This window comes from Motacilla alba, chromosome 5 (genome assembly GCF_015832195.1).
Source record: "Motacilla alba alba isolate MOTALB_02 chromosome 5, Motacilla_alba_V1.0_pri, whole genome shotgun sequence".
Classification (NCBI taxonomy): domain Eukaryota; kingdom Metazoa; phylum Chordata; class Aves; order Passeriformes; family Motacillidae; genus Motacilla; species Motacilla alba.
In genome coordinates this window covers 8,900,098-8,923,938 of record NC_052020.1, presented here as the reverse complement: position 1 = coordinate 8,923,938, position 23,841 = coordinate 8,900,098, and the positions used below count along the sequence as shown (strand labels likewise).

The 23,841-nt window shown below is 54.3% G+C and overlaps 1 protein-coding gene across 1 annotated transcript; it reads right to left on the bottom strand.

Moving 5' to 3' along the window:
* Window positions 1-469: 469 nt before the first annotated feature.
* Window positions 470-23,835, bottom strand: IGHMBP2 (immunoglobulin mu DNA binding protein 2). The gene is given in 16 exon segments (XM_038138205.1): window positions 470-737; window positions 739-927; window positions 2,289-2,461; window positions 2,850-3,701; window positions 5,618-5,741; window positions 6,030-6,124; window positions 7,058-7,176; window positions 7,622-7,804; window positions 12,360-12,534; window positions 14,249-14,396; window positions 16,408-16,608; window positions 17,341-17,504; window positions 21,884-21,981; window positions 22,484-22,676; window positions 22,919-23,088; window positions 23,740-23,835. Coding segments are annotated over 16 exon segments (3,111 nt in total). The 5' UTR covers window positions 23,814-23,835; the 3' UTR covers window positions 470-584.
* Window positions 23,836-23,841: the final 6 nt, after the last annotated feature.

Here is a 23,841-nt window from a genome sequence, read left to right as displayed (position 1 = left end):
ACCTGCTGTCACTATAGGCTTTCCCAGTGGGAATCAGCCTCCAAGGAGCTCTGTGGGAAGGGCAGGACAGGTCTGGGAAGGGACAGGCAGCAGTGAGGAGGGACAGACCTCCCAGTGGCACAGGAAGGCTCTCCCAGGGAAATGGTTCCATGCGCTGGAGCAGCTCCTCGTGGTGCCAGCACGGTTTGGGCTTGAGGCCCAAACCCATCCCTATTCCCATCCTGAGGCACAGCTGGAGCAGGGCCGAGCCCCCTCCTGAGCCCCTGGCCCAGGTGTGGAGGGAATGGCTGCAGTGTGGACGGGCTGGGTCCCTCCAGCTCTGAGCAGAGCCAGAGGATTGCTGGGCCGGGACACATCCATTTCCTCAGCCATCCTCCCTGGAGCACAGGGTCACCCAGGGTTTTCCGTGCCTCTCACGTTCCTGTTCCCAGGCATCCATCATGTGCTGCCGCAGGGACCGATGCGACAGTGACAGCTTTGGGTGTTTAATGCCCGTTTCACCAGCGTGCTCTGGCCCCTGAGTGCATCCATCACCGTGTCCGTACGGATAACCAGGACAATGCAGCAGCTCTCCCTCCCCTGCCTCAGCCCTGCACCTCGGAAGGCTCCCAGCTCCAGGTTTTCCCCCCAGAACGGAGCCCCCTATTCCACCCAGGCCCAGCACAGCAGCTTTGCCCTGGGGGGGGCCGAGCTGAGGTTTTGAGGTGAAAAAAGCAGGATTCGGGTCCCTCATTTCTCCTTGTCTTTCTTTTTGCCCTTCCTCTGGCTCGTCAGCTCACTGAGCTTCTGGTCCAGGCGCCGCTGGAGGTGGGCTCTCTTGGTGGGATCCAGGGATTTGTCCTTGGAGCCGCTGCCGGGGTACAGGATCCCCTCGCGGCTGATCCGCTGCCGTGCCTGCGCCTTGGCCTTCTCCCCACAGCCATGGACCTGCGGAGAGAACGGCAGTGGGGCACGGATCAGCCACCTGGGAGCCAGGGGCTGTCACTCCTTCAGCCTGGAATTCCTTTTTGGCCTCCTTTGCATCCCCCTAAAATCATCTCCCATCATTTACAGCCATTATTATCATTATGTTATCTATATTGTATTACCGTGCTGTTATATTGCTTTATATACTCACATATTTTATAATTTAAAATAATTTCATTATCATTGTTTATTATTTATTCTATGTATTTTCATTTTATTTTTATTTAGTTTCATTTTATATTTAGATTCTCTATTTTTATAGATTTATTCTTATCTTTCTATAGATTTATTCTTACTTATTTTTTTAAATTAATAATTAATATTTATTATTCTGTGTTTTATTAAATCATCTTTTATAGCTCCTCTCACACAGAATGAAAGATAAAGATCCAGGTCCTGGGCTCTGCACAGCAGGTAAATCATCCTTTGGGATGGCTCAGGTGGCTCTTTCCACCTCTTTTCCAGTGAACTGGGAAAGGAGTTTTGGGGAATACGAGACCTTTTTTAGCCATGAATCTGATGCTTTAATGAGCCAAATCCAACACTGGAATTATCTCTCTCAGGTGAGATCCTAAAAGCTGATCCCTTTTCTTGGCCCATCCCAAAGTCATTTATGTTTCCCTGGAGTGAGGTCCCAGCCTGTTCCCTCAGAGCTGTGACTTCCTAGGACTGACATGGATTTGAATCCCCACAATTGTTGGAGCCTTGTCACAATTCAGCTGGGAGAGGCCATTCTGCAGGGAATAAATCTCCATCCTCCCTGGATGTGAGTGACCATAAATACAACAATTCCTTGCCATGGAAACAGCTCTTGACAGAGGGAAAAGCTTGCCAAGGATTTATAGGGCTGCTGAGCTCCCAGGGGTTCCACAGGGCGAGGAACACGGACACAGGGAATTCTGAATTGCTGGCCAGGCAGCACTGCACCGTGCCTGACCTGTCCCCAGGATGCAGAAACAATCTGCAAGGGGCTGGATCATCCTCAGAATGCAGAGGGAAGGTGCAAAGAGCTGGGAATTGAGTCCAGGCTCGCTTGAGCCTGAGACTTGTGCTTCTCCATTTCTGCTCTCTGCCTCACTTTATCCACACAAAGTATAAATGCTGGAAAATGGGAAAGAGCAGAAAATGAGAGGAAAACAGAAAAGCCCTCAGGAAGAGGTGAGCAGAGCCCAGGTGGCAGCACCTGCCAGCCCTGTGTACCTGAGCTCAGCACAGGCTCTGACAGGGAGGGCTCTGCTCAAACTCCCTGCAAGGAAACCCTGCCTGCCTGGGGAGCTCCACAGGGAAAATTCCCAGGCTAAGCCTGTCCGGCCCCTCCTTACCTCGGGGATGTGGTGGCTGAGGCAGAAGAGCCGCTGGCAGTGGTGGCAGAGCTGGCCCAGGGTGGTGACAGAGGCCTTGCAGCGGGGGAAGCCACAGGTCCTGTCAGCTTCGATGGCAGCGGAGATCAGAGCGTCGAAATCCTCTCCGGCCGCGCTCCCCATCGCCAGTTTTCCTGGGAAAGGTGAGCACACACCTGGATTGGGGCCTGGGAACAAACCCACCCTCCTGCAGCCACAGGGCAGCCTCTGCCTTTACATCCTTCAGTGTGGGCCAGGTACTCCCCTCAGCTCCTCTCCCCACTCTTGGGAGCCTCCCATGGTATTCCTGGGACTCTCTCCTGGGAAAGGGTCTCCAGTGTTTTTCCTCTCACTTACAGAATGTGCCTCCAGGTACCCAAACCCCTCTACCTGGATGCTGCAGCCAGTTCCCACCCCCCTGCAGCTTCCCAAGAGCCACATGCTCCATATGTCCAAATCCCAAACTCTGGAGCAAACCCACCGGGATTAAGATCCATTCAAGGAAAAGCGTTAATTGTGCTGGTTACAAAAAGCTTCACCCACCTTTGGCTTCGCTCTTGTCCTTTTTCCTTCTCCCACTCCTGGGCTCCTGCACCTTCCTGGCCGCCTCCTCCCGCCTGGCTTTCTCCCTCTGGACTCTCTCCAGGTGCAGGGATTTCAGATCCACTTTGCCCGAGCCCTTGCTGCTTTCCCCCGGCTCCGTGGGGTCAGGGGCCTTCCCGTGGGGAGGCTGGGGCTCGGGAAGGGGCTCAGAGGGCAGCAGGGGCTCGGGAAGGGGCTCGGGAAGGGGCTTGGAGGGCCGCGGGGGCTCGGAGGGCAGCGGGGGCTGCTTGGGCAGTCTCTTGCGGACACTGATGAACCTGTCCCGGCCCTCCCCGGAGCTCAGGTGCTGCAGCCCGTACTCCTCTGCCAGCATGTGGACCAGCATCCGCTCGTGGGAATTCAGGGATGTCGGGAAATCCAGCTGCACCTCGCCGCTCGCCAGGAAGGCCACCAGCATGGCCCTGAACCTGTCCCCACCCTCCTTTGACTCTGAGCCGTCCCTCCCAGCCACTGCAGCTCTCGGGGAGCTCCGTGCTCCCGGTTTCTGGCTCCCAGCTCCGGCTGCCGCCTCCTTGAGCTTCCCAGCCGGGGCCGGCCGCGCTTTGGGGCCCGGTGGTTTGGGGCCCTGCTGGCGCTGGGCCCCGCTCTCCCCGGGGTAGTTTTGGGGCACGAGGTCATCCAGGTACTCGAAGGCGGAGCGCACGAGGCCGTGCCGGGCCAGGTGGTCCAGCAGGCGCCGCAGGAAGGGACGGCTGCCCACGGTGTGGCTGTCACACACCACGGCCACCTGGCGCCGCGCCCGCGTCACCGCCACGTTGATCCGCCGCTCCTCGGCCAGGAAGCCCACCTCACCTGGGGAAACAGGAGGGATGGGATGCCAGAGGGGACGGGGACCCTGTCAGGTAGGGGGACAGGTAGGGGGACCCTACTCCCTCCAAGTAGGGGTTTGGTCCAAGGGATCCAAAGATTTATTGGCTGCAGGGTGAGATTCGGCATTTATGGGGCTCTGCTCACAGCTGTTCCTCTTCCTACCTGTGTTGCACAGGCTCCACACTGAGCTCCTGGCGTTGGGAAGAGGATGGGAAGGCACATGGAAAGGGAAAATATCTCCCTGCCTGCCCCACGAGACGAGCTCAGCTTGGAGCTGGGAGCAAACACGAGATGGAGCAGCGTGGACAGGGCTCACCTTGCGACAGAGGAGGGACTGCAGGTAAAGAGCTCCCCCCTGTCCCACAGAGCTCCCCCCTGCTCCCAGATTCCCTGAGGTCTGGAGGAACAGCCATTTGGGAGGGTTTGCTCCGCTCGCAGACAGCATGAGAGCCGGCAGTGCCGGGATGACTCAGGCAGGATCAGGCAGCGAGAGCGGAGCGTGGGTGGCTGCGAGCTCCCAGCTCCAGGGAACAGCGAGGAGGCCAGGCAGGAAGAGATGAATGCCTCTGCCCGAGCAGTGCCCAGCCTGGCTCTGCCTCAGCTGCCTCATCTGGGCTGCCTTTCAGGGACAGGCTGAGGGGGAGCCCCTCTCCCTGCTCTGCAGCTCGGGGAACAATTCCCACTTTCTGTGATGAGGTTTAACCCAGCTGCAGGGGCAAATCCAACTCCTCTGAATCCTGGAACGTTTGGGTTGGGAAGGACCTTAAGGCCCATCCAGTTCCACCTTCTGCCAGGGATACCTTCCATTGTCCCAGACTCCCAAGCCCTGTCCAACCTGGTCTTGGACATTTCCAGGGATGGGGCAGCCACAGCTTCTCTGGGCAACCTGTGCCAGGGCCTCAGCACCTTCACAGGGAAAAATTTCCTCTTAAATGAAGGTTTCCTGCTGGATTGGGAATGGCTGCAGAGGGACAGGTCAAGGAGAAGCCTCCTTGTGTCCCCAGCAAAGCATTTCCTGCCCCACACCCGAGCTTTGGCCTCTCCCTGTGCAGGAGAGGGGGCTGTGGGACACTCACCCTCCCAGGGCCACCAGCTCCCACCAGCACAGGGGTGACTCACTCCTGGATCAGGACTATTCTTAGTGCTGTCCCCACCTCCATTCTCCCCACAAGGCTGCTTTTCCTCCTCTAGGCTTGGCAAAAGAGGCACCTCCTCCTTCCATGCATATCTCCCCCCTTTTTTTCCCCTTCCAGCCCTCAGCATTTCACCACCAGCAGCACAGGTAGGGCCACAGGAGTGTGGGTTTGGAAAGGGAATTGATCCCAGCATGGAACAGAGGTGATCACAGAGCAATCCTGCTCTGCCAGCTCCATCAAACCTTCCAGCTCCCTGCACAGGAGCCTTGTGCCCCCAGGGCAGCAGCTTTTTTCCAGCTATTAACTTCCACTGCAGCTGCTGATAGCAAAGAACTTGATTTTCTGCTCTAGATTTTGCTCCCAAAAGCAGCATTTTCCGTGCATGGCTTGGGATGCCAGCTCCTGCTCACTTTCTGCAGGGAACTCACCCAAAATGGGCTTAAAACCCAAGAAATTGCCCCCCAACTCCCCTAAATGTGGGGCTAATGGCATGTGACATTCTTAGGGCCCTGGTTTAAACAATTTCTGAGGCCTCGGGGGCCAGGGAACCTTCAAACTCAGCAGTCCTGGACCTGCTGTGGCACAGGAGCCTCCTCTGCAGCCCCGACAGCACATATATTCATGAATTAAACAAAAAAAGCCTGAACAGGGAGGGTTTGCCAGTAAATCCATCCAGAGCCGAGTGTTAGAGCACAGCAATTAAACCCCAGCACTTGGCTACACGACTTCCTCCCCGTTCCCCGGGGAGCAGGCAGGTCTTACCTTTCCTGTTGGATCTGACAAAGGACAGGATCACTGCCTCCTTCTCCCTTCCCTGGAAACCATCCACCGATTTAATTTCCAGCTCGGGGTGCCTGTGGCAAAGGTGCTGTCGGAGCATGTCCACCTGAGAAACAGGCCAAGGGTAGCTTTTAAAGGAAATACACGGGTGAAAAGGATTAAAATGGCACGGGTTTGGGGGAAATCCCTCCCCCCCAAACCCACAAGGATGAGCATCTCCTGAGGCTGCGAGTGGAATACCTCACTAACAGCTCTTCCCTCCACGGCCCCAAAGCTGCTCAAAGGTGCAGGAGCTGGTCCCAAATGCTGGTTAAATTTGGCTCTGCAGCTCTCTGGGGTCTTGTGGTGCTCTGTGTTCAGGGACAGGGGGGATGTCAGGACAGGGACAGCTCACCTGGAGGTTGTAGGGGGCCACCACAGCAATGTCCTTGGCCTTCACACCAGCGTCCACCAAGGCCTGGACGTGCATCCCCACCAGCTGGACCTCCCCTGGGACAGGAACAGAGTGTGACAGGGGACAGAGGCCAGAGCAATGTGCCCACCTCCCCCAAAACAGCAGGAAAGGCTGCCATGAACTGGTTGTCCAAAATGGTGCCTGGTTCAGAGGGATCTAAAGGGAAAAATTAAATCCTGTATGAATTATTTCATGGTTCATTGGCTGGGCTTCTGCTTTGCAGCAAAACACAGCAATAAACATCAAGACTCTGCAGTGAGCTCTGCCAAAAGGCTGCCTCCCAAATTTGGGGAGATGCGCCTCTAATCCTCTGCTCCAAATCCCTGAGTTCTCTCAGACCAGGCTTTTTGGCTCTACGAGAGCCTGTTGTGTTCAGCAGGGCTCTGGGAATGGTGCATGGAAAAATGAGGCACTCAAATGATGGTGGGGGGTCAAAGAGAAGGTAAAAGATATTTAAACTGGTAAAAACTGCCCTTGTGTTTTCCAGCCTGCCTTTGCACTCAAGCTCTGTAATGAAATCCACCTTTTCAGGTGAAAAGCAGCAGAACTCGGTGTCCTAGAAAAATCCATGCAGAAGAACGAGACAGGATTTCATGGAATGAGCAGAGGACTGGGAGGTGATTCTGAGCCTTGTCCATGGCCTTCCCAAAACAGGCCTGTGCTCTGCCTGCTGCTATTTGCCTTTCCTTGGTGTAAAGCACCTCCACAGGGATTTTTCACCCTGTCCCAGCCCTCAGCATGGAGAAATGTCCTTGCAAGGTGACATGGCAGCCAGAGAGGCCACTCACAAGCTGGACACTGTCACCAGTGTGCCAACACAGCTCAGAGTCCCTGGAGGTTGAGGATTTATGGAGGGAAGATGTCTCAGCTAAGCAAGGACCCCAGCTTCCCCAGGGAGACATCTCTGGGACGTGGCCAAGCCTGTGGTGAGCTGAGCACCTCAGTCCATCCATTCTGGCCGACGGTACCTGGATTCCCCTTGGACTCTTCATCCTCCACTTCCAGCTCAAACAGGCCACAGCCAGCGGTGTCTATGAGCAGCAAGGGAGTGCTGGTCTCTTCCGTGTCAGAGACACCCGGCAGGTCCCTGCACAAGGAATTTGGGGAAGGGCCAGTTACCAGTGCTGCTGTTACAGCAATATCCACCCAAGCTGTGTCTGCCCCATCCCTGGAAGAGCCAAGCTGGATGGCATATGGAGCAGTCTGGTCTAGTGGAAGGTGTCCTTGCCCGTGGCATGGGACTGGGTGGGCTTCCAATCTTCCAACCCAAACTGTTCTGGGATTCCATGATTGTCATAGCAAAGGAGGACACAGAAGACAACTCTGCAATACTTCTGGTTACAAAGCAAAAAGGACAAACCCCCCCAGTAGTATCTCCTCGATGAAACAATGGCTGAAACAAAAACACTGCCCCAGCCTCAGGAGGAGCAGAGAACTCCGCAGGGAAGGGACAAACGGGGATGAAAAGGACTATGAAAAGGACTATGAAAAAGACATTTCAGCTCCGGCGGCAGCAGAGAGCAGGAACCCACCTGAGTAGGTGTTGTGCCACGGAGGGGTGAGCGCTGAGCCGGCCGCCGTAGAGCTCCGAGGACGCCCATTCCATGATGAGCCGGTGCATGCGGTACTGCACCGTCAGCATCCGCACCGCCCGCTCCCCGTAGTGCCCCGCCAGCCGCTCCATCAGGCTCAGGGACAGCCCCTCGGCCGCGGCCCTGCATGGAGAAGCACCTCAGAGTGCGAGTGTCCATCCCACAGGGACGGCCCAGGGCGGGATGGGGCACAGCCAGCCCCTCCCGACACACGCGGGGCAGAGGGCGCCAGCGGGAATGCTCTGGGAGCAGCCGCGCTCCAGCCCTGCTCGGCACCTTCGTGTGGCTCCCCTGGGGTGGCACTGTCACCCCTGTTCCACCTGGGTGCCAACAGTGCTGTCTGTCAGATCCTCAGGGACAGACTCAGAGATCAGAGAAGCTTGGACACGGATCCTGCCCCTGTAACTCAAGCAATGCCGACAGTATGGCCTCTGGAGTCACCATCCCTGGAGGTGTTCAGGGAACAACTGGATGTAGAACTCAGTGCTCTGGTCTGGTTGACAAGGTGGGAATTGATCACAGGGTGAACTTGGTGGCCTTGGAGGTCATTCTCAACCTCAGTGATTCCACGATTCCGTGATCCTCCACTGTAAGGCTACACTGGTGTTACTGCAAGCTCAACCACAGCATCAGCATCACCCACTGCAATAGGATCAGAGCTCCACCCCAAATTTTGGAATGCCTGGTGCCCACACAGCCAACCCCTGCTGCTCCAGCATTTCCATCCTTCCCTGGCCATTCACCCTGGACTAAGGCATGGACGCACTGCACTCATTGCTTCTTCACCCACTAAATCCCCGTCACATCCAGCAGCACCTCTTGCTCATATAGGTGGCCCAAATGAATCGAATTCCTACAGAATCCAGCCTTGCAGGAGCCTGTTTGCTTCCTCCTGGCCTCACAGAGGGTTTGTTGGGAGGCACCATCCGAGGAAGAAGGATGGAAGTCGTTGCCCTTGGATTTTGCGAGCGTACGGAGATTTTTCATCCTGAGGCTGCCACTGAGGGTGCTGGTGGCTGCCAGACACAGGGAAGCAGCATGAAGATGACGGAATGATGACAGGGAACAGCTCAGGAAAACGCTTTCCATCAAGCCCCGGGTCCCTGCCGGGGGAATTCCAGCGCTACACGGCCCCACAGCGAGCGGATCGCTGTGGCACCAGCCGGCCCTGCCACGCTCACCACAGGCACTTGGGAAACGCGACAACAGACTGCCAAGTCATTAAACCTGCAGAAGGGACAATTAAGGACAAATCTTTCCAAGAAGCCAGGCCTCAGTAGCTCTCCTCCTCGCTGAATCATAGGACGCAGCACGCAGGCAAAAAAAGGGGAATAACCTCTGGATGGACAGGGCTGCAGGACGTGGGAGGCAGCAGTTTGCCAGAGGGGGGCTGGGGTAGGTGGGATGAGGGGACACAGCAAGATGTGGGGTTGGGGGATGCATTCCAGACATCAGGAATTAACTTGATCCTCCCAGCTGTGCTCTGCCCACAGAGCCTGGATCTCCTGGACTGGAAAGAAATTGAGCAGGGAGAGCTGTTGGCACTCAGGTGCAAGCACGTGCCTGAAACAGCCACTAAACCTCAGAGCAAGCCTCAGGAATGATGCTGTTCCCTGCCCTTCCAGCAGCATTCCCACCACAGGGATCCACAGGAGGCTATGTGCTGAATTAATAATGAGGAGTAAATCTGCTGGGGAATATTTCACCTGCTAATACTTTTCTGTTATTTTACCACTCAATTAATTCCTATGGTGGTTGATTTCTCTGCCAAGGAAATCCTGAGTGCCCTGAGCAGATGTTTTTCACCTATTGATTGCTTTAGAGAAATAAAATTGGGATAAGAGGTTGGACAGACAGAACCACGCATGGGATGCTTGGGAATACTTTAAAGTACCTAAAGCACAGCTGGGAAAGGCAGAATTCCCAAACCCAGCCCACAGCAAGCAGGATTTGTTGCTAACATGGTTTCACCTTGTTTTGCCTGCAGGAAATGCTGTGCTTGGCCAGCCTGCCCTGTACGTGTCCAGAATGATCAGCGCTAGGAGAAAACCAGGAATTGTTTCCCATGGAAGGCTGGAGCTGTGTCTTCAGCCATGGCATGTTTTTCTTCTTCATCCCTGAGACAGGAGATGCTGGTGTGACTGATCCCTGCAGCACACGCTGGATTTGGCTGGAAAAGCCTGGAGAAGGAGGTCACTGTGGTTTCCCACCTCAGGAACTCCACATTAATGGAGTTAATTCATGGATGTGCACCAGGACATTCCAGCTGTGGAGGCTACCAGAGAAAGCCAAGGCCTGGCACTTCAGTGACAAAGTGAAAGGAAGCCCATTCAGACCCACCATGGGAATCAGCACATGGATTTGGGATGGTGCAGACATCCAGACTGGCCACGGACAAACAAGATGGCAAAATATCCCTGTGTTTGTCCGGGAAAAGAGTTGAGAGCAAGAGGTTTGATAAGCTTCTGCAGGTATCTGAGGGGAGTAAAACCAAATTTATACATCAGAGCCCAGATGTGGAGACCTGTTCATCAGGAAAAGGATGGAATGAGGGCTCCAACAAGGCAAACAAATATTCCTGACAGACTGCAGGGAGTGCCCTGGCATGGAGATGCTAAGAGGGACAAGGACAATTTGGAGGAGGAGGACCTCCAAGATGAAAGCTGCTGCCTGTGAGCCTGGGCTGGAGCTGCTGAGGGGGAACTGGAGGGGGCTGGAATTTGCCAGCATGGACTGGAAGGTGTGTGTGGGGATGCCCTCTGCATCTTGGGACAGCTCCAGTTGTGTCAGAAAGCAGGGAAGAGGAGCCTTCAGCCCCTCTGTCAAACAATCCCTAGGCCTCACAGGGTCACTGCTGGTAGGAACAGGTAAATGCTGATTCCATGGAGGAACAAGCAGGTAGCAGCAAGGTGGATAGAATCCCACAGCATTCCTGCTGGACGGAGGCTTCCTGCCTGAGCAGGGCTGCCTTCCTCTACTGTAGTAACAGCTGAGCCTCCTGCCAGCCTGGATTCATCCCAGATAACTTCAGACCCTTCCCCGTGGCCCCAAAAATAGGAGCCCACCCACTCCAGGCCCGCTGTCATCAATGGAGAAGGGGAAGGTGGGCGGAAGGGTTGGAGTCCTCTGCATGAATCATCCCTGGAAATAGCTCCTTCCTTCTCCTGAACCAAAGAGGAGCTGGCAGGTGATTTGGGGCCTTTGTGGGAGCTCTGGAAATACCCAGGGAGGGAGGTGGAAGGAATCTGCCACTATGCTGCTTCCCAGACCTGCAGGGAACATGGAAAGCCCAGCACGGGGCTCTCCAGCATCCCATTTATTTCCATCACAGCTGTTCAGGCTGGAAAAGATCTTTAAGATCATGGAGTCTGATGTTCCCCCAGCACTGCCAAGGCCACCAGGTCAAAATTGATGGAGAGAAAAGCACAACTCCTCGAGCAGGAGAAGCTTTTTGCCTCCAGCTCCAGCCAAGGCTCCTGGCAGCCGCCACTGTGACAGAGCAGAAAAAAAAAAGCAGCTGCTCTAATGTTCCTGGAGTGAAGAAAAACTGCTTTTGTCTCAAAAGAGGGAGCCAAAAGTGACACCAGCCGAGCATCAGCCCCATTCCAGATAACAGAGCTGGGATTTTTACTGTGTTTTGTTTGCCCTTAATCTGACAGTCTGGGGAAAAGCCAGGCTGAGGCTGCTGAGGTGGATCCAGCTGGATGGGCACTATGGAGCACTACGGAGCTATCATGAAGTTTTTCTGGGGGAAAAGAGGAACTTTATGCACCACTCACAGAAAATGAAAATAAGCCCGAAATTAGAAGGACCAAACGGCCAGTTTCTTCTTGCTACAATCAAGATACTACTCCAAAAAGCGCCATGCTTGGAAAATCCAGGCATGGAGAGCTGGCCAAATTCAGAGAGAATAAACAGCAGGGCACCAAGAGTGGAGGGCTCTGGAGAGGCTTTTGGAGCTCACCAGCCTGGACACTTCCAGGCAGTTGAGCATGTGTTTATCACCTCCAAGATCTGCAGAACAGCAAGCTTTGGGCATCTGAGAGAGGTAAAATGAGAGGATGCTGCAGCCCCTGAATGTTGTTCTCTCTATCTCCTGGCCATGTGCTGGGAGCTGCTGCCTGCCTTGGATCTTTCATTTCCTGTGTTCAATATCCAAGTGAGGTGGCAGATATGTGTCTTGTTCATTATTTTCTGGAAGCAGGAGAGGATGTTTATGAAGTCAGGCCTATTTCTCTGCTGCTGTGGTCCAGTAATTCCAGATCTGGAGCTGCCTAAACCAGATAAACATGAGCACATTTATGTTTCAAATTACTCAGAGATTCCTCAGTACTCTTTGCAGCATCCCCCTGGAAGCACAGGCAATTTGCACTATCCACAGATCTTTTCCACAAATTAACTCTTCTTATTATCCACGTTGTAGGGACTGGGGGGTTTTATAATCCCCGAGGTGTGTGACAATGCAGCATCTCACTGGGCCAATTCACATATTAATACATTAAATAAATAAATGTGGAAACCACAGAAACAGAATTAAAGGAAAGACTTGGATTAGCCTGAGGATGAGCCCGAATGCATTCCACAGAGCCTGCAGGCAGCGCAGCTCTCCACCATGAAATGTCTCCAATCACCAGGATTCAGAAGCTGCACAAAGAAGGGGAGGATCCAGGATTTTTACCTGTGGGAGATGATGGTGGGGGGCAGCTGCTTGTGATCCCCAGCCAGGATGCACTTGGGAGCCTTCAGCAGAGGGATCCAGCAGCTGGCTTCCAGAGCCTGGGCACACTCATCAATCACGACCAGGTCAAAGTGGGTTTCAGGCAGCAGCTTCAGGGGGCCGTCCGAGGAAGCACCTGGTGGAAGGAGAAGGTTCCCAAGTGAGCAGGGGAGCAAGGAAAAGCGAGGAACCTGCTCTGGAAACAAACCTCACAAGCAAGTAATGGTAATTGAGGCAAGTGAAAAAATGTTTCTTTGCAGAGATGTAGGAATTCAGCCCAGCCAAACACGTATCCATTGAGATATGTGTAAGTCAGGATTGTTTTTGCCAGCTCCTCTTTGTCCTTTTTATCCCTGGCATCTGGGCCCAGAAGCTTCCAAGTATCTTCGGGAACAGCAGTGAAGCCCAGATGCCAAAGAGAACAATATGCTCCAGTGCTTCATGTGGAGCAGAGCAAGGAACACCCACATTCCTGCTGCCCCTCAGTGCCAAAAAACCTCCTCATGCCCAGCACACAGAGGGTGAGGGACTGGGGTTCACCTGTCTGGTAACTCCCACCTGAGAGGGGGAGATGGGCTGACTTTGCTCCTCCTCGTGGCACTGGGAAGAGGGAAAGGAGACTGGAACCACACAGCCACATCAAGGGCTAATTTTTATCATCAGAAGTCCATTTGTAACATTTGTCTCCTTAGAGACATCCTACTCTAACCCAGACCTACTGATGCTGATCCATACATTGATCAGAATTCTGAATTCCAGGGGCATCCAAATCTGCCTGCAGCTCACAAAGAAGAAGGATGCAAAAGGAGGAGGGCAGGGTGAAGAAGCCAGTCTCCCAGACCAGGGGATTTTTATTTGTAGAAATGTTTTTTCCAAAGCTCCTGTGCTATTGCAGCTCTAAGAGCGGGGATTTGGCTTTGCCACTGTAAATCCTGCTGCCTCTGCAGCTCTGCACCACTTCAGACATTCCAGTTTGCCACCAAAGACACTGTTTTCCTTCCAAATCTGGTTTCCAGCCTGTATGAATCCACTCTGGTGAGTTGTACAGTCGTAACTTGACTTTTGCCACTTGCACAGACCCCCAGCCAGCTGGGAAGCTCCACTTCCAGGGAGAATCACAGCTGATCAACAAAACCACCAGTTTTTACTGGGAGAAGGAAATCTCCCCTTTTCTTTCAGGCAAGTAAAAAGAAGTGAGAGGCCAACTCCCAGGGAATAAGACACGGAAGGATTTATCTGTCCACTAACCTTCACTCCAGTAAATTGCTGTTTTATGACCTAAAATTATCGATGTTTCCCCTCAACAAATGACCCTTGAGCAACCAGCTCTGAAGACTGTGAGTATGAAAAACCTGAGCCAGTAAAGCCCTTCCACACAGGCCAAACCCTCCCAGCTGCAGGTGCCTGATGGACACCAGGACCTGCTCCCTAAAATCCTGTGTCACATCATTTGGGTGAGTGCAGAAGCAGCCACAAGCAGCCTGGGAGCAGGCTCTGGAAACACGTGTTGGGTTTCATCAGTCCTGGCAAGGGTCCAAGCAGGGAGGCAATCCCATGTGATTTATGCCACGGGGAGCAGATTGCACACCTCCAGCAGCACTTGTTTACTCACTGCACTCCCAGCTCCTACTCAGAGCTAACAGGGGCCCTTCCAGATCCATCTTCTGTGCTCAACAACATCCCGTGCCACAGTGGAAGCTGGGAGAATCCCACTGGGGAGGGGTTTGGGAGACTTTACTGAGCTCCCAGGAGCTGGGAACAAGTGTGCCGGCCATCCCAGGACAGCTGCCTGGCAGAGCACCTGGCTACCTGGCAAAGGGAGGGAAAACACAAGCAGGAGGATCTCACACCTGTGTTGGTGGCAAGGACAATGCTGGCCTGGCTGAGGGCTGCAGCCATGGCAGCCTCTTCCCTCTCCTTCAGCTCCTTCCTCAAGGTCTTGATCTCACCCAGAAAATGGCTTCGCTCTCCTTTGTCTTGGGCCTTTTTGGTTTTTGCCTAGAAAATGGAAAATAGAGAGATTTGGATAGAGCCAAGTGCTGCTACTCAGTTCTGGCTGTGTCTGTGACCAGCCAAAGCATCTGGGAGGGAGGAATGTTTGGGAAGAGGGGTCTTGTTCCTCTGCTGGGCGAGGAACTGGGATTTCCTAGCTTGTTCTGAGGAAGCAGAGCCCTTCTGGATGGCTCCCCAAGCCCCACCAGCAGCCCTGCCACCTCAAACTGGCCTCTCTGAGCTGCTGGAAAGGATCCAGAGCAGCATCCAGACAGGCCCAGGGCTTTTTTTAAGCAGGTATTGAATGTATCTACCACACCAACCCACCAGCACTGGGCACCAGCACTGCCAGAGCAGCAGCCATGGGACCACAGCTCACTGAGCAATCCCAGATGGAAACTGAGATTATTTCCCTGGAGGTAAGGCTGATGACTTGGGAAAGATGCAAAGGCTGCAGGCAGGAACTCTTAAATGCAGCCAAAAGAGTAAGTCAGGCTGGTTCCTATAGTCATGCCATGGATGGATGGATGCATTTTCCAAGGTCTAACATGGATCAGCTCAGTCCCCTGCTTTGGCTGAATTCATGGGTATTTAAAACTGTGAAACCCCCATGTGTCTGTCAGGTGTGGTCAAACTGGGCTCAGGAATTCCAGGTGTGGGACCACAGGCCCTGAGGATGAGGTCAGTCTGGATGTCCCCCATTCCTAGTTAGGGATTAGGAATATCAGCTCTAATCATCTCTTCCTGCCTCATATGAGCTCTCTCGTGCCCTCATTGGTCTGGGAGTCTATTTAAGGCCAGCTCAGGGAGTGAGCCTGCTTTCTTTCCTGGGTTCCCTGCCTCATCCTTCTGGACTGCTCCCTGATCCTGCTCCCTGCCTCCTGTTCCCTGGTCCAGCATCCCTGAAGCTGGACTGGCCCTGGATCTGTGCTGCATTTCTTTTTTAGGTACTGTGGGGCTGAAACCTTGCTGGGGCAAGGAGTATCCAGAAGCTGAGGTCCTGGGAATCTCAAAGCCAGGCGAGGGAAGGAGGCACAAAGGGGTAGGAAATGCCTCAAGGTTTTCATTTCTGTTACTGCTGCTCCTTCTGTGGGCTGGGGAGAAGGGAAGGAGAGAGAAGAGTCAAAGCATGGAGCTGCAAAGGGACAAATTGTTCCAGAGAAAAGTAGGGAATGTGGCAGTGGAGAAACAGAGGCAGGAGGAAGAAAAGATGGGTCAGGACCTTGGAGATGAGCTCTCTGCAGCCAAGGGCAGCTTCTGTGACACACTCCTCCCAAGGAGATGAAAGTGAAAATTAATCACCAGTCAGAAAGATGGAAAATAAATTGAGAAGCCAAAAAAAAAAAAAAAAAAAAAAAAAAGAAAAAAAGGAGGCTTTTGGACAGTGCTGGCACCAGAAAAGGGAAGGAAAATAACCTAATTAGCATCAAATCCTCACCCCAAGTACCAGAGCTACGTTGTAAAAGAATGTTAGGAAAATTAGGGTGAGAAAGAAGAAATTAAGGATGCATTTTAAAAATGTGCTCTGCTTTCTACTTGAGGTGGCTGAGAGTGGGAGGGAGGATCAGGACAGGCAGACAGCTTGTTAGGAAGTGAATTAATGATGGGAATGTTTCCCTGCTAAAGAGGAGGATCAGGGCAGACAGGTGATGTAAGGGGCTGCAGCTCCCCACACAGCAGCAGGGACTGGAATTTCCCCACTTCCATGAGGGATTCGGGCAGGAGAGGAGTTCTGCCCTCCAGCACATGAAGATCAGAGAATCCCAAAATGGTTTGGGTTAGAAAGGACCTTATGGATCATCTCACAAGGGCAGGCACACCTTCCACTAGCCCAGGCTGCCCCAAGCCCTGTCCAACCTGGCCTTGGACACTTCCAGGGATGGGGCAGCCTCAGCTTCTCTGAACCATCCATTCCAGGGCCCCCCACCCTCCCAGGGACCAACATCCCCCTGATATCTGCCCTTCTCAGGGGATCGCTCCAGCCTGCACACACTCCCCTCCATGCAGGGCCACGCACCCAGGCGTGGTCGATGTCCTTCCTGATGTCAGCCACGATGTGGGCGGTGTCCCCGCGGGCCAGCACGGCGTCCAGGCAGTGCTGCTGGATGGGCTGGAGCAGGCGGGCGGGGTGGCCCAGCCGCAGCAGCCGCGCCCCGCGCCCGGCCAGCCGCTCCACCAGGTTATCCACGGCCACGTTGGACGGGGCACAGCACAGCACCTGCCGGGGACAAACACGGCCTTGGCACCTCTGAGGGCACCCACGGGCCCGAGCAGTGGGTTTCCAAGCAGAGAGAGGGAGAGCAGCGAGCTTCTGTTGGGAATACAGCACTGGCATCACCACAGGCCATTCCCTCCTTGCCTTGCAGCACTGCTGTAGGGCCCTCAGTGAACCCCAAACCTGAGCTCTGTCAGCACCTCCTTGGAGCTGGTGGGGAAGTCCCTGGTCCCTGCAAGCCAAGCCAGGCTCTGGATTAGCACAGATCCAACTGGAGCTGCTCTAGCTGCCACAAAGCCCAGGAGTGTGCAAAATAATCACAGAAACCTGGAATGGTTTGGGTGGGACCTTAAAGCCCATCCAGTACCCCCCTGCCATGGGCAAGGACACCTCCCACTAGCCCAGATTGCTCCAAGCCCCATCCAACCTGGCCGTGGACACTTCCAGGGATCCTGGGGCAGTCACAGCTTCTCTGGGCAACCTGTGCCAGGGCCCCACCACCCTCACAGGGAAGGATTTCTTCCCAAAATCCAACCTGAATTTCCCCTCTTCCCAATTGAAGCCATTTCCCCTTGTGGTACCACCCCAGTTCCTGATGAAGAATCCCTGTAAAGCTTCCCTGTAGCCTCCTCCCACGGCTGGAAGGCTGCTCTGAGGCCTTCACACAAGGAGAGCTGGTCACTGGTGGCCACCTGAGGTGGTGCCTGTCCCCAGAGCCCTGGCAGTGAGCCTCACCTTCATGCCCTGCTGCACCGCCTGCAGGATGATCTCCACCAGGGTCGTGGTTTTCCCCGTGCCTGGAGGCCCGTGGATGATGGCCAGCTCCCTCTGAGCCAGGGAGAAGGACACAGCTTCCCTCTGAGACTCATCCAGGGAGGCACTGAAGAACTCCAGAGGCTCTGGGGAGACAGCAGGACAGTCACTGGGACCTCAGCCCCAGCTGGGAAGAGGCTGAGAAGCACAAATCCAGAAATACATGGCGCTCTCTGCAGCAGGCCCAAACCCACTTGATAATGAGGAGAGCCTTGGGAGGAAAGCCCTGAGGGGGCTGGAAGACCCCAAAAAGTAAAAATAAACTTTTTATGCTTCCAAAACAAGCAGGCTCCCTCCCCATCCTGCATCCATGCTTCCCCATCCCCTCCCCAGCTTGGCCTTGGACCAGTCAGTGATGGAATTCCCAGAATTTAAGAGGCATTTAGCTGCTCCAGCATCAAACAGGTAGGTTTTCCTGGCTCTGGAGGGAGCTCTGGGATTGTCTTCCAGGAGAACCAGCATCTTGAGTGAAATCTTCAATGCAAATTGGGGAGGAAGTAGGAGATCTGGGCAACAAATCCCTGCCAGTGAACAAACCCAATGCAGCACCAGCGAAAAAGCAGAAAAAGCTGTGAGCAGAGTCTGTGAGCAGAACAGAGCAGCCCTGGGGTGGTCAGCCAAGACTGGGAATGAAGGCAGGAAAAGGTACAAAGAGCAATCTAAATGATAAAACTAAAATTCACTTCTGCTTTAATAAGGGAGGAGTAAAGAGAAACGAATGTGCAAATCGCATTTGAAGAGAATTGGTTTCACTGCAGTGACTGAATCTTCCAAAGCTGCTTTTTAACCTCCCAGATTGATCTCATTTAGGCCCAAATTTATTCTCATTTCCCCCCCCCACCCTAAATCCTAATGCTAATCTCCTTGTTCATCATGGGAGTTAATTACAGCAGGGATGATGACTCATTACACCGAGGTTTCCCGAAAATAACGTTCCCACAAAAGCTTATATAAGACACATCTCTGGGCATCCTTCCCTGCTGGGCATCATGTGCTTCATCCTTCCCTTTGCATGAAGGGCTGGGTTTAAAAACATGGGAGTTTCTTCTGGTTTTAGGCAGGTGAACTTGTGTGTGTGACACCTGTGGCTTGTGAAGCAGCACCACCAAATGAGGTTCAACAAAAGGTACTCATTGAGAAGGTGATGGTGAAGAGAGAAATGGGGCTGCAGGTGCTTTTTGCTGTCTTGGTTCACATGTAAATTTTGGGTGAGCGTGTTAATGACTAAGACAAGACCAGCAAGCATCCCATGGGCTGAGGGAAAAGCAGGAATAGCTTCAAACCTGAGAGAGGCTTTTCCCACAGTGAGGAACAGCTGGGATGTGGGAGTCATTGATGCTTCCTTGCTCGAGGATGAGCAGAGGAGCTTCTCCAGGCCTGTTCCCACCCTCATCCCTCCCAGCCACAGGCTGCCAGGAGCTGCTCTGTGGGAAGGCTGGCAGTGTGCCTCTCCTGGGCTGGCCATGCTGGTGGGGAGGAGGGAAGAGCCTCTCATGGGATGCTGTGGCTCCTCCAAACTCTTCTCCCTGCAGCAGATGGGCTCCGGGTGCCCTCACCTGAAGAAATCCCTGGAATGTGTCTTGCTGGTGGCCAGGTAATTGCGCCCTAATGCACAACTCCATTTATTAGTGTTGAAAACCAAATTTCCTTGGCCATCCAGGTTGGTGCCCCACCATTCCCAGGGACTGAGATGCTTTTCTGCACAGTTCCAGCAGCTCTGCTGAGGCAGTGGGTTGAGGGGTGATATCCAGGCCCAAGAAAGGGGTCTTTGCATCAAAAATGGATGGAAACAGCTCTTCCTGGGAGGAAGAGCCCATGTTTTCCAGAGCTGGAAGCCCTTTCCAAGGTACATTTCTGAGCAAGAGCAATTCAGACTCCCACCCCCAGCAGCTCCTCCCTGGTACAACCTCACTGCTGCCAGCACTGCTGGACAAAATCCAGCTGGGTACTTCAGCCTGGATCAGAACTTCCCCTGTTCTCCAGAGGAAATATCTGGCAGCCGAGCTGTCTGGACTGCTCAACCTTCCCTAAGAATCTCAGAGGCCTCTCCATGGTCCCTGTGATGACAAGAGGTGTCACAGGGCAGAGGGATGAGGAGCATTTCAGGTTTGGTTTTTTTTTTTTTTTTTGCAAGTGACTCGTGCCAAAAAGCCAAGAAAGTCACACTGGAAATCCCTGGTGCTTCCCCAGTGCTCTGCTGCCAGGTTGGCTTTTTCTGGGGACATTCCTGCCTTTTCACCAGGATTGCTTCCTTCCCTTTACAAATGTTTTGACAGCCATGGGCAGAGTTGGACACAAGCCAGGCCTTCTGGAGCCAGGAACAAAAATGAGCATTCCTGTCTTTCTGGAGCACAGGAGAGAGCTGGCAGCTATCACCAACTTGCACAGGTACAGCAGAGCCTGCTTTCCAAAGGGAAAAGAGACAAGTCCCTCTCGGATGGCCAGGAGGAGCACAGCAAGCAGAGCAATGCTGGCCTCTGCTGGCAAGAAAAGCCTCTCCACTCCCCCCCACTCCCAAAATGTACGGGTGCAGGGATCCCACATGGACGCTGGCAGCAGGGGAGGATTGGTTGGAGGAGATTTCAGGCGTGGAAGCTGCAGCGGGGCCACGGGTGCAGATCAAAAGGGAAGGGAGACAAGGAGGGCATTTTTGATGGGTGAGCACCTGGATTCTGCTTCCCAGAGAGTCCGATAAGGGCAAAATTCCTGCTCGGTTCGGAGTCTGCCCTTTCTGGAAAAATTGTTCTCCCCCTTGGAGCCTTCCTGGAGGCAGCAAGGTGAGGTGTGGAAGTGCTTTGTGCCAGTCCCAATCTCTGCTACCCACTGGAGATCCCTTCTTCTCCTTTTGGCTATTCCTTAGGCTATTCTTCCCACAGCCTGTCCCACGTTTCTGTCTTATGCCAAGGGTATTTATTGTTGCATATTTAAGTGTTTTGAAAGGACCTGGGCTTTGATGCGCTGTGTTGGGCTGCTGCTGTCTGCTAATTAATTACTGGAATGCACAGCAGTGTCAGAGCCCACCTACAAGGCTCCCTGATTGAAAAATTAGGATTCTCATCTTGTCCCCCACCAAAAAAAATTTAAAAAAAATCAGATTCAGGCTTCTGCTGCTGCACATTGCACCTGCTGGAGTGGATTTTGCCCTGTCTCCCAGCTGTGGCTCCCTGGTTTCTGAGGGAAGCGAGCTCGTCTGGGTGTTGACACAGATGTGTGTCTAGACAGCCAATTTCAGGAGCTGTCCAGGGCTTATTGACTCAGCCTGCTGCTGATGGGCTTGTTTGAAACCAGGTAATGGATGGGATGAGACAGATCCCCAAAGAAACCAGGCTAATGGGTGCTTGGTCATGAAAGGAGAGGCTGTGACATGGAAAAGCTGCCTGAGTGCTGTGAAGTTTGCCTGGCAGAGCCCTTCAGCACAGGGCAGGCTTATTTCAAGTTATTATCCCTTAATTCCTGGCTGGTGCAACATCTCTCCAGGTGGGGAGAAAGCAGCTCTGAAGGGAGGAGGTAGCTGCAAGGCCTTTGAGTTCACATTGCACCTCCTCTGTCTAACGAGCCTCCATCTATCCATCAATATTCCCAGTGCTGAGCAGATGGAAAATTCATCTCTGCCCAGCCTGGCACAGCTGAGTGATGTGGTGAAAAGGAGCTTTCCTTCATTAGAGGCAGTTCTGCTCCCTCGGGGGTAAAAGCATTGTTGAGGAAAGTTGAGTGACTAAAATTTAATTCTTTTATTTAATGTTAAAACCTTGAGTGCACCGAGGTCCCTGGGCAGTCAAAGGGCTAAAAGGTTTGACTCAGGCTGGTATCAGTGCTTAGAGAATGGGGACAGGACTCATTAACACCCATTTTTTTGTCCCTGGCACATCCTATCAGAAGTCAAGCCTGGCTGGAGGGGATGAGAGAGAAGCAAACCATGGTGGGCAGCCACATCCAGGACTCCAAGGTAGACAAACACTTCAGGGAGCTCTGGAGGGGAGGAAAAGGAGCAGAACCCGGGCAGGGATGGATGGCACGAGGGGGAAGAGCAGCCCTGAGCTCTGTACATGGCTTAGACACAGCTCACCCTGAGCCCTCACTCCCTGATTTCTGCACCCTTCCCTTCTGTCAAGGGATAACGTCCATTAGCAGGTGTTGGTATCTGACACAGCTGCTGATCAGAGCCTTTGCTCTCCCCAAAAGGGGAAGCTGTGTAACTTAATCTTTGCTTCTTCCAAAGAAGCACAACAGAGTGGATACCGCTTATATCCAAGCTTTTGTCAAGGTCCTTTCCGTGAGGAAAGTGTGCCCAGTACAGACCAGTATGAACACAGTGCCACCAGTTGCAGCACCACTGATGACTTGCACTGAACAGCGGGGTCCTTTCCGGAGCACGTGCGGATAAAAACAGGGATCAGAGCTATCTGTGCTCTTGTGGGCAGTTCCCAGGGATGCCCAGCAAGCCTGATAAAAAAAGGATCCTTACTTGTTTCGGGGAACGCCCTGGGAGCAGAGGCAAAGAAGAGGACGTCGATCAGGTCGGAGGCTGGGCCACCCCGGTACTGCTTGAGCGCAGTTAGAGCTCTGCCAAAGAAGGGAAGATCCAGGTTACAGGCACAGCAGGAATTCTTTGCGGACTCCCAAGTGCCCAGAGACGGGCTGTGGGTAAGGACCACGCTATTCCAAAGCTGAACAATGCCACCCCACAAGACTAATCCCACACAACTCCTGCATCTCCCAACCCTTGCACACACATCCCTGTGCTGGTCAGGCTTCCACTTCCCACTGTCCCTGTTTGGTACAGCCAAACATGCTTTTTTGGGGTGTTTATCCAGCAAGGAGCTGTTCACTCCTCCTGCCAGGATGGAAAAGGCTCCACACAGAACCCAGAGTGTTGCAGAGACGATGGAACGGGACCAAAACACAGCCTGGAGAGGGAAAGGGAAGAGCAGGACCAGCCAGCAGGTGGGTAAACTGAGGCTGTTGTGAGGCTCTAGAATGACAAATCCGGACTGGAAAGGCTCTTCCAGACCAAACTTGGCACTCCTCATGCTGCTGGGCAGACTGAGCCGGGGTGAGCCCCCACCTTTTGAGCCTGTTGTAGGTGATGTCGTTGGCCAGCTTGAGCAGGCGGAAGGAGCGCTCGTGGTCCATGGCCAGCTCCCCATCCCGGGGCTCCTCCAGGGCCACCGTCACTGCCTTGGGGGTGACACGTGTCACCACGCCCGTGCACAGCGGGTCCCCCTGCCCAGCCGACTCATAGAGCCCCACGATGTCCCCTGCAAAGATTGGAAGGGAGAGAGTGAGGTCGGGCAAATGTGTCACTGTCCAGGGAAGCTGTGGTTGCCTCATCCCTGGAAGTGTCCCAGGCCAGGCTGGATGGGGCTTGGAGCACCCTGGGCTAGGGAAAGGTGTCCCTGCCCATGGCAGGGGGTGGCACTGGATGGGCTTTAAGGTCCTTTCCAAGCCAAACCATTCCGGGACTGTATGATCTCTTTGGATAGACAGGAGTGTCACTGACCAGGCCCAAAGCTGTTGGAGGGCAGCTCGGTGTCCGAGTCCCGCTTCCTGGGCTGGAATGTCACCAGGAGACGCCCGTAGAGGCCGGTTCTCTGGCTGCTGACCTGGAGCTTGAGCAAGCAGACGCCTCTCCGCTGCAATTCCTTCAGGGAGACGCTCTCCTGCCATGCCCTGGGAACCACACGCAGGTGAGGGGTGAGGCTGAGGGTCACAGCCCCAGGGGACAGAGTGGAATGACCTTATCCTGGCTCCTGGCACCTCCATCCTCAGGGCTGGCTAAGAGGCTGTAGCCCAGCAAGGGTGACTCGGTCCCGTGGGGGCGAGCCCAGCAGGATTCCCATGGATTCCCCTGTGGGGTGGCTGGTTAGAACGGGGGGACTCCAGCAGCGTTCCCACTGGTGACAGAAGGGTCCCAGGGGAGGATCTCTCAGGGTTTCCATAGGTGACAGCGGGTCCCAGCTGAGGGTCCCTCAGTGTTCCCCAGGGTGACAGCGGGTCCCAGCTGAGGGTCCCTCAGCGTTCCCCAGGGTGACAGCGGGTCCCAGCTGAGGGTCCCTCAGCGTTCCCCAGGGTGACAGCGGGTCCCAGCTGAGGGTCCCTCAGTGTTCCCCAGGGTGACAGCGGGTCCCAGCTGAGGGTCCCTCAGTGTTCCCCAGGGGTGACAGCGGGTCCCAGCTGAGGGTCCCTCAGTGCTCCCCAGGGGTGACAACGCTCCCGTTCCCCACCCCAGCCGCACGTGTGGCCGGCTGTGGCCGCCCCGTAACCCGCGGGGGGCCGCTGCCGTGTCCCCGGCGGTCGGTGCCGGTGCCGTGTGTGCCGCACCTGCTCTGGGCCAGCTCGGCCTCCCGCTCGTCCCGCAGCAGCCCCAGGTGCCGCTCCGCCGCCTCGGCCGCCATGGCCCCTCGGCCGCGCGGGCCCCGCCCC